We start from the raw sequence: 13,707 nt of genomic DNA, 5'->3' as shown, positions 1-13,707 counted from the left end.
TTTCTGTTTGGAGCACTTTAGCACTTTCATCTTTAGCACTTCAAGCACTGTTTTCATGAAAAAAACTTTTTTGCACATTATAGTGGACTTTCTCTAGCACTATTTGCACTTTTTTATATTATTGCATAATTCATGAATTTATTTCTCAACACTAGTGCACTTTCTAATCATTTATATATTTATGTACATTTTTTCGTTTTTATAATCACTTGAGAGTTTATTTTTGTCTTTTTTGCAAGCGCTGTGTTTCGTTAGTATTATTAGTCTGAGTTTTTACTTGGTGAACAGCAGCAGCAATATTTATTCAATTATTTATTCACTTGTTCATTTATTGACTTTATCATAATTTGGACACCATATATACATCATGCATTTTTCACTTAGCGTGGGTTATAATTATTTTATTTATCTGGGAGGACGTTATACGACCTCTTCCCAAAACAACAGTGCGGTTAACCACTTGCCGACTGCCTAACGCCGATCTACGTCGGCAGTCAGCCCCTCACAGGCAAAGTGACGTAGGGCTACGTCACTAGCTTGTGAGGGTCTAGGGAGCGAGCGCGCGCCCCCGGAGGCGCGCTCCCGCGTGGTCACGGACCCCCCCCCCGCGCGTGTGACCAGCGGACCCGATGTCCGCCGGTCACTCGGCGATCGGCGGGGGAGAGGGAGAATGTCAGGCAGCTTGTGTAAACAAGCCACCTGTCATTCTCCTCGCTGTAAAGACACTGATCTAGTATGTAGATCCGTTGATCAGTGTCCTTACATCTCAAGCCACAGCCAATCACAGTAGAAAGCACGCCCCTAGGGATACACACAGCCCCTCCCTTCCAAATAAAGTTAACCCCTTCACAACCAGTGTATTTTTACAGTAATAGTGCATATGTATAGCACTGATTACTGTAGAAATGTCACTGGTAACCCCAAAAGTGTCACAAATGTCAGTCAAGGGTCCGATCTGTCCGCCCCAATGTCGCAGTACCGCAAAAAAAATCGCAGATCGCCGCCATTACGCGTTAAAAAAAAAACCAACAAAAATGACAAAAATCTTTCCCTTTGTTAGTAAACGCGATAACTTTTGCGCAAACCAATCAAAATACGCTTTTTGCGATTTTTTTTTTACCAAACATATGTAGCATAAAACAAATTGGCCGAAAATTTTAAAAAATTTTGATTTTTACTTTTTTTTGGGGGGGAATTTCATATAAAAAAATGTGAAAAATATTGTTATTTTTGCAAAATTGACGCTCTTTTTTTGTTTATAGCGCGTGATCAAAAAATCGCACAGGTGATCAAATACCACCAAAAGAAAGCTCTGTTTGTGGGAAAAAAAGGACGTCAAATTCGTTTAGGTACAGCGTTGCACGACCGCGCAATTGTCCGTTAAAGTCACGCAGTGCCGAATCGCAAAATACCCCCTGGTCAGGAAGGGGGTAAAATCTTCCGGGGCTTAAGTGGTTAAAGCTGGTCCATCACTCTAACTAAAAGCAGCCACTTCGTAGTACAAACCTATAGGCATCAGAATCACTATGGCTCTTATAGAGCAGTGATCCCTCAATCTATAATGAATAATTAGACTGAAATATCATAAAGTAGGAGGGAAAAAGAAAAAAGCACCAAACACAAATATATCTTATTATTTTTTTTGTTTAATCTTATTGATTGCATATATAATACAATAATATATATAATACAAAAAAACAAAAATGTCAGTGAGATTGGATTTGAACAGCTCTAGAGCTGTTCTTAGTTTTGGTGCATTGAGGTTCCACAGTGATTCTGGGCCAGTAACAAGGTAGGGCAGCAGCTAATCGGCCTTATATGCTAAAGTATATATTAAGGAACAAAAATTTACAATGTTAATTGCAACCAATAGAAATCACCTGTATGCATGACTGCAAACCTGTTAGGAACGGATTTGTTAATCTTTAGTACAAAAGCTGTTTGATCTCTCCAACAAAAAAGTGCCAGGGGCACCTAAATATCATGTAAGTGCGTTAGGTGACTTTTGTATTGAACGGAGCACTTCATCAGTCATGAAAGAAATGTAGAAGCAGTTATTTCGGAATTCATTTTGAAAAAAACGCTGGCTTATGTGGCTTCAACAGCTTAAGGACCGCCCCATGTACATATACTGTGGCAGGGCAGCCCTTAAGCGTGAAATCACATACCTGTACATGATTTTATTCCTCGGCTCTGGGGCACGTGCGCTCTGCCGGACCCCGCTCCCACTGTAATTGGACACGACCGGAGCCAAACAGCGGGTCCCGTGATCGTTGGGTGAAAAAAAGGACACATTTTATTTGGGTACAGCGTCGCATGTCTGCACATTTGCCTGTTAAAGCAACGCAAGTGCAGTATTGCAAAAAATGGCCTGGTCAGGAAGGCGGAGCGGGGGGGGGGGGGGTGAACCTTCCGGAGCTGAAACGGGTAAAAGGTGCCCGCATGCTCTACTACTTATGAAGGTCAGCATTAAAACCAGATAATAAGCATTTTCAGAAATAGCATTTCTTATTTTCATTGCGATGGGTGATCTTCATTTAAAAACATTATTGGCTTATAGCCATAAATTAAACATTCGTTTGGCTTTGTTAGTATTAATATGCACGTGACCGACCGGGCTCGTCAGCGCGTAAACCCACCCCTAAACACACATATTCCAAAACCCTTCCACAACCCTTCCAAAAATGTGACTTTCGGGAGGCAATCTTTCTCAAAATCCCCAAAAAATCCTTCAAGAATTTCAGACTTTTCTACCAAATTATAGAACCCACCTCAGGGCCCTGTTTCCACTTCTATTAGTAGGTTCCTGAATACCCCAACTTTACCGTCTCTCACAGAATCCCATAGGGAGACCATGGGCCAACCCATCACAGGTGAAGATATTCACACCACTATCAAAACATTATCTTTAAATAAATCAACAGATCCCGACAGTCTCTCCAATAATTACTATAAAAAAATTCTCTCAACAGTTGACCCCCTCATATGGCTCGCTAACTCCTTGCGTGATGGCGGAGAGGTTCCATTGGATGAGAATAGGGCCTTCATTAGTGTTATACTCAAACCGAATAAAGACTCTACTCAATCCTTAATTACCGCCCTATTTTATTATTTGTGACCTCAAAAGTCTAACGAAACTTCTAGCTTGACGCTTAGGTATTTTCTTAGTGCACTATATCCATAAAGATCAATCTGGCTTTATAAACTAAGAATGTGCCTAGACTGCACACTAATTTTCTCGGCCAACAAAATTCTACTTCAGAAGTGATGTCATGTGTTGGTTTGTTTTCTTTGTGTTTTTTCTTCACTGAGCATGCCCAGTCTTGCTCATCAGATTTTTCCCTGTCGAAATCTGTACTGACTGCACGAAAATCGGCCGTTATGTTGACAGCCAACAAAAATTTTATAGTCTGCACACCAGATTTTTTTCGGCCGAAAAGTCGGAGTTGGTTGTCGGAAGCATCATACTAACAAGCCGAAAATCGGCAGATCGGACGTTGGCCGAAAATTCCCTGCCAATTTTCGACGCGTGTGTACGGGGCTTTACACTAAACATTAGAACAGATCTGTCGGTTTAGAGCCTTGATCCCTGCGGTATGCTTCAACTGGGATTCTTCTCTACCTAGAGAATTTTTACTTCTCTCACTAGACCTTCATAAGGCCTTTGATAGCCTAAATCGGGATTAACTTTCCACTCTAGAAGCCTTTGGCTTTGTCTCTGCCTTTATTTCACTACTGAAAAAGCTTTACAGCAAGCCGTCGGCTCAGGGTTTTAGGTCGCTTCCGTTTTTTTTATCCGACGTGGAAAAGGGCTGCCCACTTTCTCCATTGCTATTTGCATTGGCGGTCAAACCCTTAGCCATAGCGATTCAATCCCATCCTAGCATACACGGTATATGTTGTGGGAAACAAGAGCATAAATGTTCCTTGTTTGCCGACGATGTCATCATGTATGTCACCAACCCTCAAACTACCCTACCTAATTTATTGACTTTGCTACACCAATCTTTAGGACTTTCTTTGAACACCCAGAAGACAACAGCCCTTAATATTTGTTTACCTGCGTCGATGATGCTGACCTTACGCAACACTTATAGCTTTCAATGGGCACTATACCCCCTTCCCTATTTAGGTATCCAACTGACTCCTTCAATTGAGACTCTCCCTTGGGCTAATTATCCCTCACTTTTTCATCGACAGTGGGCAGACTATCCCTTATTTGGTTTGGCAGAATTACTGTATTAAAATGATATTTCCACCCAGAATACTTTATTTTAAAACCCTACCGATTGATGTCCCAAGAAGAGACCTGCAGCATTTACAATCTGAAGTTCTTTGTTTTATTTGGGGCAAACCAAATAAATGTATGCCTCGAAACCGAGTGGTGGACTTGGCCTCCCTAATTTACAAGCTTACTATCAACCTGCTTAAATAACTGAGCTGTCCTATACAACGGCCAAGAAATCCACACTCCTTTGGGTCTCTATGCCACCCTTCTGCCATTGGTTCCCTATTGTGGCTTCCTGCCCGTCTTCACCCCCCTATTTTATGCCCTACCCTGTCCCATTTCCTAGCAGTTTGGGATAGAGTAAAACATTGAAAACCCACTGGCCGCCCTGTTTTGCAGTCCTGAGTTCTCTTCCGGAATGACTCCAATGCCATTTTTATAGTGGCTTATTAAAGCGGAGTTCCACCCTGGATTTTTTTTTTTTTTAATACCCCCGGGACAGTCAGGGCTAGTGCATTCCACAATGGCTAGCCTCTGATCTGTCCCGGGTTGCACTTACCTGTTAGGACAAATACTTACCTTGCAAACATCTTGTCCAGCGCTGCCATCTCAGATGTGGGCAGCTTGAAGCCAGCGCGTCCTCTTCGGCGTCTTCTTCCGCCTTCTTTGGTCCCACGATGCTCTGCGCCGGCCCCGACGTCACTTCCGGGTCGCGCGCGTCATCCCTCCACAGCTTCTGGGCATGCCCAGAAGCTGTTTAGAAGGGGATGACGCGCGCGACCCGGAACTGACGTCGGGGCCGGTGCAGGCGCAATGATTCCTGGGAGCTATGACGTCCAGCTCCCAGGAATCATTGCAGAGCCAGGAAGTGACGACGGGCCGAGGAAGGAGGAAGAAGGAAGTAAGGTAAGTATATTTTCTTCGCTACGAGGTAAGTAAAAAAAAAAAAAATATGCGATTATCCATTTCTTTTTCAGGTGACCCGGAGCGAGAAGATGGAGGTAAGTATAAAAATAGGGTGGAACTCCACTTTAAGGGGCTTTTTAGGATAGGTGACCTCAGTGAAGATCAACCACACGCTTTACAATACTTTACTTTTATACGATCTAAACTCAACTTACTAAAGAGACCCTTTACACTTACAAATTTTGAATTATCTTGTCAAATGAAGATCTTTCTATGGGGACGGTTATCTACGGTGTATGCCATTCTTACTGATCCGACCACCAAACTTCCTTATATGTTTCAATAGGAACAGGATTTGAATACCACTTTTGAATTATCTGACTGGCAAGATATTGCCAATGCATTATCCAAAATATCCATTAACACATCATTAATTGAAGCAAATTATAAAACGCTCCTACATTGGTATCTAGTCCTGACCAGAGTTGCGAAGATGCCTCCCCCACTTGCTTTAAGGCCCGTACAAACGTACCGATCGTCGGCCGAAAAGCTTCGGCCGACGACCGATCTGCCGATTGTAGGCTTGTTAGTATGATGCCTCCGACAGCCAACAGCGCACATTCGGCCGAAAAGAATCTGTCATGCAAGCATTAAAAGTTTTGTATGCCGACACCAGAGCGGCCGATTGTTCGCCAGTCAGTACAGATTTCGTCCGACAGACAGCAGATTTGCAAGACTGGGCATGCTCAGAAAAGGAAAAACACAGGGAAAGTTAACCATTACATGACATCACTTCTGCAGTCGGCGGACAAAATTCTTGTGCAGTCTTTTGCACTTTTCAACAGACACCGACAGCCCTGGACAAAAGACGGCCGATCGTTCGGCCGACGATCGGTACGTGTGTACGGGGCTTTAGGCGCTGTGGCCAGATGGGTACAATGTATCATGTCTGGTGGCAATGTCTGGTAGTCACTTAATTCTGGATTTGCGCATTTAATCCGATACACTCAGTGACAGGGATTAATATTCGTAGATCTCCGTAACCAGCGATTTTCCAAAAAAAATTGACAAAACTCATTACCTATATATTTTTAGCAGCCAGAATACCTATTGCTAAATACTGGAACAGTCGATGGTTTCCCTTGAGTACGTGAAGAATAAACTTAACTTGATAATGTTAACTATAGACTTACCTGTATTCTCCGCAATTCCACCAGAAAATTTGATGCGACATGGGATCCATGGATACAATATTTATCCGTATCCTAATTAAATTTTGACTGACTCTTCCTTCTTTTCTTACCTTTTCCCTGATCTACTCCCCATTTCCTACCTTTTTCCTCTTTGCTTGTCTGATTTCTTCAATAAATACAAAATATTTTGATGGAACCCTATGATGGAGTCCTATATTGATGATACATATAGGAATGTACAGTGGGGTTCTGCTATACCCTTTTCTTTTCCTTTCTTTTCTTCTCATACTCTTTTATATATTGTCTTTTTACTCCGAGTGATAATTATATTGTGATTGCTCAATGCTGCGATGTCCCGGTTTAGGGTTAGGAAATTCTATTTTTACGAATAATTTTAGGAAATACATTCCTGTACTTGCATTTGATTTTATACATGTTTGCACTATTGTTCAAAAATGATGCCTTATCTGGCATTGTCTTATTACTTCAATAAAAATATTGAAATATAATATGCACATGAACACTCTTCATTTACATTAAAGTGGAACTGCACTGCATCTAAACACCATAAACCAAAAATGCTTTTTCATTCATTTGTATTATCCCCTATCCATCTGTGTCTCCATGCTTTATTTTGCTGCGAAATCATTTTGAAAAACACCCCCATAGCATTTCTGGCCGTGGCCATCTTGAATAAGGGCAGAAGATTCCTGTATCATTTACTTTCTGGAATCCATCTGCCCTTAGCTCAGGCATAGGCTGAGCTGAGAACCCTTCCTTCTCTCCTGAAGACTCCTGGGATGCATGACATCATCTGCCTAGGCAAGAAACCAGAAAGTAGCTAAAGAAATGTAAAAAAAAAGGTTTAAAACAAGTAAATATGATATACTTTCCTATCGATTTACTAATGCTAGTGGCATAAGGATTAAAAACAATCAATGTGGATTGAGAGAGTGAAGTTCCACTTTAAGCTGTGTTCAGTGTTTCCCAACACAGAGGCTGCTCACCTGTATTCAAGTATTATCATATACGGTCTGCAGTTGAGGGAGATTTACCAAGATTGTGTAATGACTGCCTGCAGTAGTGGAAATTTCCATTTGTATACAAGTAAACCCCCCTCCATTGCGGGGGTTACGTTCCGGACCCAGTCGCGAAAAGTGAAAATCCGCGATATAGAAAAACCCTATTAAAATGCATTGTAGGCATGTTTTTTTACTGTCACTGTACGTGTAAAAGCATTTTAAGGTCTTTAAACACACTTTTAAAACAATAGAAACTCATTTAAACACATAAAATATACTGAGAGACATAGCAAGAGCTATGGAAAACACAAAAATATTTCATTTTCAAGGATTTATATAGTAAAATAACATTACAGAAAAAAAACGCAATTTACCGGGACCGCAAAAACTGAACCGCGATGGAGCGGGGGTTTACTGTATACAGTATTTCTTTCACACGAGCAAAATTATTAAAGGCAGACTCCAGCTACAATTTTGTTTTGAATAGAGTTGAGAAGAGTTTTTTTTTCCCGGTGCTTCATGGGGCTACATATGCCCATGGCCAGTTTGGCCCCTCAGCGCCAAACCAAGCATTTTAGGGAGCCCGGAAAGGCAGAGGTACTGCATTGAGCCCTGCTGCCTTCAGCCTGTCAAAATCTATGACAAGCTGAAAAATGTGGCGGCACGCCGCTGTACTCGTATTCAGGGTCATACGCATTCAGAGATGTATGCCCCGACCATAATCCTTGCTTTTGGGGTAAAGGCTGCCCCAAAACGCAAGTAACACTTGGTACAGTGTCCAGCTTTGATGTATTTCAGTCTTTCATAGCAGGGCGGAACGCAGCACCCATGCCCTTCGGGCACCCAAAAATGCCAGGATTTGATGCTGACAATCCTAATAGCCCATGTGCATGAGGCCTAATTCTGGCCATGCCCCATTGGGGAGATTTCCTCACTTCCTGTCCTTGTGTTGACCCTTTGAGAATTGTGAGATGCAGTCAGTCGATTACAATAGAAAATCTGCCAAGATCAAGAGCCTGTTTTTATGAGATCACTTAAAAGTCCTGTTTGCTTGGAAATCGTGGACCAGCTATAACAGAAGCTAAGTGACCTTAAAGCCCCGTACACACGCGTCGAAAATTGGCAGGGAATTTTTGTTGACGACCGATCTGCCGATTTTCGGCTTGTTAGTATGATGCTTCCGACAACCAACTCTGACTTTTCGGCCGAATAAAATCTGGTGTGCAGACTATAACATTTTTGTTGGCCATCAACACAACGGCCGATTTTCGTGCAGTCAGTACAGATTTTGACAGGGAAAAATCTGATGAGCAAGTCTGGGCATGCTCAGAGAAGAAAGAACACAAAGAAAGCAAACCAACACATGACATCACTTCTGAAGTAGAATTTTGTTGGGCGAGAAAATTTGTGTGCAGTCTAGGCACATTCCAACCAACAAAAGACAGTCGATCGGTCGGCCGATAATCGTTGCGTGTGTACGGGGCTTTAGTATATCCCAAATAACATACAGACTACTGCCAATGTTTACTCACTGGGGAGAGATAAACAGAGTGTGCATGTGAAGGTATGAATATTTGTAGCACTCTGTATGTATTGTGTTGTATTCCTGAACTTGTAAGGAGTTTGTACAGGCAACATCCTTGTTTAGTAAAAACACATTCACACCTAAAGGTAAAACAAATATTAATGCCTAAGCACAATTTTGCTACTTTGACATGTTAGCAAAACCGTACATATCATCACAACTACTTTGCGCATCCAAGTGGATTATGCCGCGTTTTTTTCAGGATAAATTGGGCTTTCATTTGGTGGTAAAGGGTTTTGGACATCTCCTGATTTATTATTATTATCATCAAAGAAAATCTGGCCCAAAATAGTAAAAAAAAATAAAAAAAATTGAATTTTCCTTTCCGAGTCCTCCGACAGTCGCCGCCTCCTCTAAGTCATCACTATTCCTGCGGAGCGGAAGTCAATACCCAATAGTGATGACTTAGAGGAGGCGGCGACTGTTGGAGGACGTAAGAGAAAATATTCTTTTAACATTTTAGCTGTATATTTGTTACTACCATACCCTACCACCAAAACACAACCCGAAATAAATTCTCCTGCTTCGGATGATCGGAGCGATACCACACGTGTATGTTATTTTTTTTTTTTGTACCCGTGGTACAGCCCAGAAACAATACTGCGCATTTTATTTTATTTTTTTGTGTTCTCTAAACACACTGAAACCGATGCTAAATTAAAAAAAAAAATAAAATAAATAAATCTTGCCCAAAATATACTGACCAGGATACTAACCCTAAATCTAGGTATTTTTGCTTTTATTTTTTTTATTAATTTTCACACACACTTTTTTTTTTTTCTCTGTTTCCAAGGAAATAGAAAGATACATTGTATCTTTCCTCTCCAGTCACAGAAAGAGAGAGAAAGACAGGGGCGGGCTTTACAGTGACTGATCACTGTGGTAGGCAATCAGAGCAGGGGCAGACTGGCAACTTTTAGCCCAGGGGGCAAGTACAAACCAGAGGGCCATGGTGCAGCTCCTTGGCCCCCCTCTCCCTCTTTCCATCCTCTTCCTGACCCCTATTCCAGACTGAAGCTCAGCTCCAGGTACTCTCTGCTCACTGGCTGAATCCGGGTTCCCAACCTGGCCAGCAGGGGACGGTTGGGGTGGGCTGGGACAGCTCGGTTGGGGCTGGCCAGGGGAGGAGAGTCTCCAGTGGGGCAGAAAACTGGCCTCTGCTCAGACACAGTTTACACCATCCAGGCTAGGGGGGGGGGGGGGGGGGGACGCGCTCTGTCCTTGTCCTCATCCTGCACTCAGTAGGTCAGTGTTGGGGTCTTTTTACTTCTCTTCACCAGGAATCCTTTAGGCATGTCTGTAGCAGAAGCTGTGCAGCCTTTTTACAGGACATTAGAATGGCCCAGGGGGGCAATTGCCCCCCTGCCCCAGTCCCCCCCTGAATCAGAGGCAACCACAGCGATCAGGTGACCGAAAATTGGGAGTTCTGGGTCCCAATTGTTAGCACGGGACCTGGGGCTCTTAGTGAGACAACCCGATCGCGAAGGGAGTTACGCAATTATGCGGCTCCATTGAAAAAAAAAGCCCAGTGCAGTGAGGCCACCTTTATGTGTTACGTCGGCTTCAAGGGGTTAGTATACTATTGTTGGCTTCCTTGCTTTGCTGAAAATATTTAGGCTAAAAGAAAAAGCTAAACAGGAAGACAGGGGCATCCTTGTCAGAAGTTCTAGTCCTTCCCTGCTCTACCATAAGGATTCTTTCACACGGGCATTCCGCCCGATGGACTCCGCTTTGTGGGGGATGGATCCGCTGATCAGGCAGATGAAAGATTTTTCACCGCTCACTGAGACGGACCTGTCTGAGCCCTGCTTTCTTCTATAAGGAGATCGGATGAAAAGGGACCGCCTGCCCGTTTTCATCCGATCCAAACCACCAGACGGATGGAAAATAGGGTTTCCACCCGTCTGAATTTCACGGATCGGATAGCAGCGGATGTCAGCGGACATGTCACCATCTGCTGCCCCATAGGGGTGAATGGAACGTCTGATCAGGTCCACCTGAAAAACTGACAGTTGGACCTGATTGGAAAGCCTGTGTGTAAGTGGTCTAATGCCTCGTACACACGCAACGATTATCGGCCGACCGATCGTCCGACTTTTGTCCAGAGTGGTGTTTTGTTGGTTGGAATGTGCCTAGACTGCACACAAATTTTCTAGGCCAACAAAAATCTACTTCAGAAGTGATGTCATGTGCTGGTTTACTTTCCGTGTGGTTTTTCTTCTCTGAGCATGCCCAGTCTTGCTCATCAGATTTTTGTCTGCCGAAATCTGTACTGACTGACGGAAAATCGTCCGTTGTGTTGACGGCCAACAAAAATTTTATAGCCTGCACACCAGATTTTATTCGGCTGAAAAGTCGGAGTCGGTTGTCGAAAGCATCATACTAACAAGCCGAAAATCGGCCGATCGGACGTTGGCCGAAAATTCCCGGCCAATAATTGATGCGTGTGTACGAGGCATAAGGGTCCTTTCACACGGTCCACCTCCGTCAGCGGACTCCGTGCTGCTCAGCGGGGATCGATCCGCCGAGCCCCGCTGAGCAGGCAGATGACAGCTCCCTCTCCGCTCTGTGTGCGGAGACAGAGCTGTGAGATCTCCGCTGTCCTCTATGGGGGAATTGGATGAGAACGAACCGCCTGTCCATTCTCATCCGATCCGATCCTCTGGACAGATGGAAAATAGGGTTTCCATCTGTCCGGATTTCACGGACAGGATCGGAATCGGATAGCAGCGGGTGTCAGCAGACATGTCTCCGTTGACATCCGCTGCCCCATAGGGATGCATAGAGGATCCGATCAGATCTGCCTAAAAAACTGACAGGCGGATCTGATCGGATCGTTCGTGTGAAAGGACCCCACACCGGGCAGACCGTATTTTGATCCGCTCCGGCACTTTTTTTTTTTTTTACGGACACGGATGACACTTGTGTCATCCGGTCCGTATGTCCGTTTATCATCCCATCCGTTTGCGGATGATAAACAGACATAATGCATGTCAATGGGATTGCGGATGTCAGCGGATGATACCGCTGACATCAGTTTTTGCGTCCGTTCTGTTTTTTTTAACGGAAGAAAAATAGGGTTCTCTTCCGTTCCAAAAAACAGAACTGATAGGAAAGGACGCAAATCAGATCCGCTGACATCCGCAATCCCATTGACATGCATTATGTCAGTTTTTCATCCACAATCGGATGGGATAAAAAAACGGACATACGGACCGCCCGTGTGAAAGGACCCTTAGTGTGTTTTTGTCCTTACAGGAAGTTCTACCCAGTAGGGATACACACAGCCGAAAAAACCTAATAGAGCAGGGGTCTTCAAACTATGGCCCTCCAGTTGTTCAGGAACTACAATTCACATCACGCCTAGTCATGTCTGTGAATGTCAGAATTTTAATTTGTTGGAGATACAACAACTTTAAAGCTTAGCCTATTACAGATTAACTGCAGTTCACAAATAGGACACTAAATGTCGCTAATGCTCAGTGATATGCTATGCATTTCTATGATGTGTTGTAATATCCTGTACACTGTACTGAACTTGTTGGTTATCTCTTCCTGTTCTGTTGTTCTTATTACAATGAGGTGACATCTTTGATTTCTGTGTTATGTTCCAATAAAGAAGCCAGTTCCTGTTTACTCCACAATGTCTGATCTGAGTGGACTCCGCTGCACCCAGTGATCACACTCTGCAACATAATTTGCCTCATGGGACATGTAGTTCCGCAACAGCTGGAGGGCCGTAGTTTGAGGATCCCTGTAATAGAGTCTACAACCCTTCCGGTTCTATTCATAATAAAAATGCAAAGTTTGGGCTGGAGTTGGCCTTTAATTGTGGTCATAATGAAGCAAACGGTAGGCAGTGTCTACAAAAAAGGTTTTCCCCACTGACAGTTGCACCGAATTCTTTGCTACAAATTTGTGCTTTAAGTGCTTCGTTGTAAAAAGGAAAATGGTTGACTGTAAACGACTCAAAATCTAAAAAGGACAAAAGTCCCCGCTAATATTAACCTAGGAAATGCCAGACAAGGCAAAGTCTACTCTCGCCGTGGGCAAGGTTTATCACCAGCTGCCTCTCACCACCCACTTTGTACACGGCTACATGGAAGGTACATGGCGCTTGGCTCTGTCCGCACTCCTGCTAGTAGAAGAGTTATTCCCCCATACTGGAGAGTCTGCCCACTGACATTGACCCTTTAATTGCAGCATGGACTCCTCCGTCAGACAGGATGTGTAACAGATGTGATGCATGCAAGTATTGATGCTGTAAGACATGAAGATATGGGGGGAGAGGGTGGAGGACACTATATCCTTGTATCGACCTCCTGTGATGCACTAAGTGTCTGAGTCCTCTTCCTCCTCCTCCTCCATCTCCTCATTGTTATAATCCAGTGTGTCCAGCTGCAGCTGAGTCTGATTGATCACAGTTTCGTCATCCACATTCTTAGAATCCTGCAGAGTAATAGAAATATGAGACACAAAGTCACTGATGGCGGCAACAATGAATCATCTATTTATGTTTGCTGTCCCAATGATAATCCTGCTAACCAGTATACAAAGCTGTAAGCAAAAAGTGAAACAAACTAGAGGTGCACCGTATGGAAATTTTGGTGCCGAAACCGAAAATGCAGGATATGCATTTGTCCGAAAACCAAAACTGAAAATGACAGTTAATAGTTTTTAGGGCTGCTTCACACCATAGAAACTCAGTCCGGATGCGTTCCAGACGCTTTTTTGACACGTTTGTGATGCATTAGGGTCCTTTTACACGGTGCG

The 13,707-nt window shown here is 43.5% G+C and overlaps 1 protein-coding gene across 1 annotated transcript in view; it reads right to left on the bottom strand.

The window, feature by feature from the left end:
• Positions 1-13,251: 13,251 nt before the first annotated feature.
• SNAPC5 (small nuclear RNA activating complex polypeptide 5) overlaps positions 13,252-13,707 on the bottom strand; it is a 10,342-nt gene continuing 9,886 nt past the window's right edge. Inside the window, exon 3 of the mRNA XM_082253043.1 lies at positions 13,252-13,383. Within this exon, the coding sequence (XP_082109169.1) occupies positions 13,267-13,383 (117 nt within the window). The 3' untranslated portion in view covers positions 13,252-13,266. The remainder of the gene's footprint in view (positions 13,384-13,707) is intronic.

This window comes from Pelophylax lessonae (assembly GCF_965119305.1).
Source record: "Pelophylax lessonae genome assembly, chromosome: 4".
NCBI classification, from domain to species: Eukaryota; Metazoa; Chordata; class Amphibia; order Anura; family Ranidae; genus Pelophylax; species Pelophylax lessonae.
Note: the sequence above shows the minus strand (reverse complement) of the source record. Positions and strands in the feature narration are given on the sequence as shown.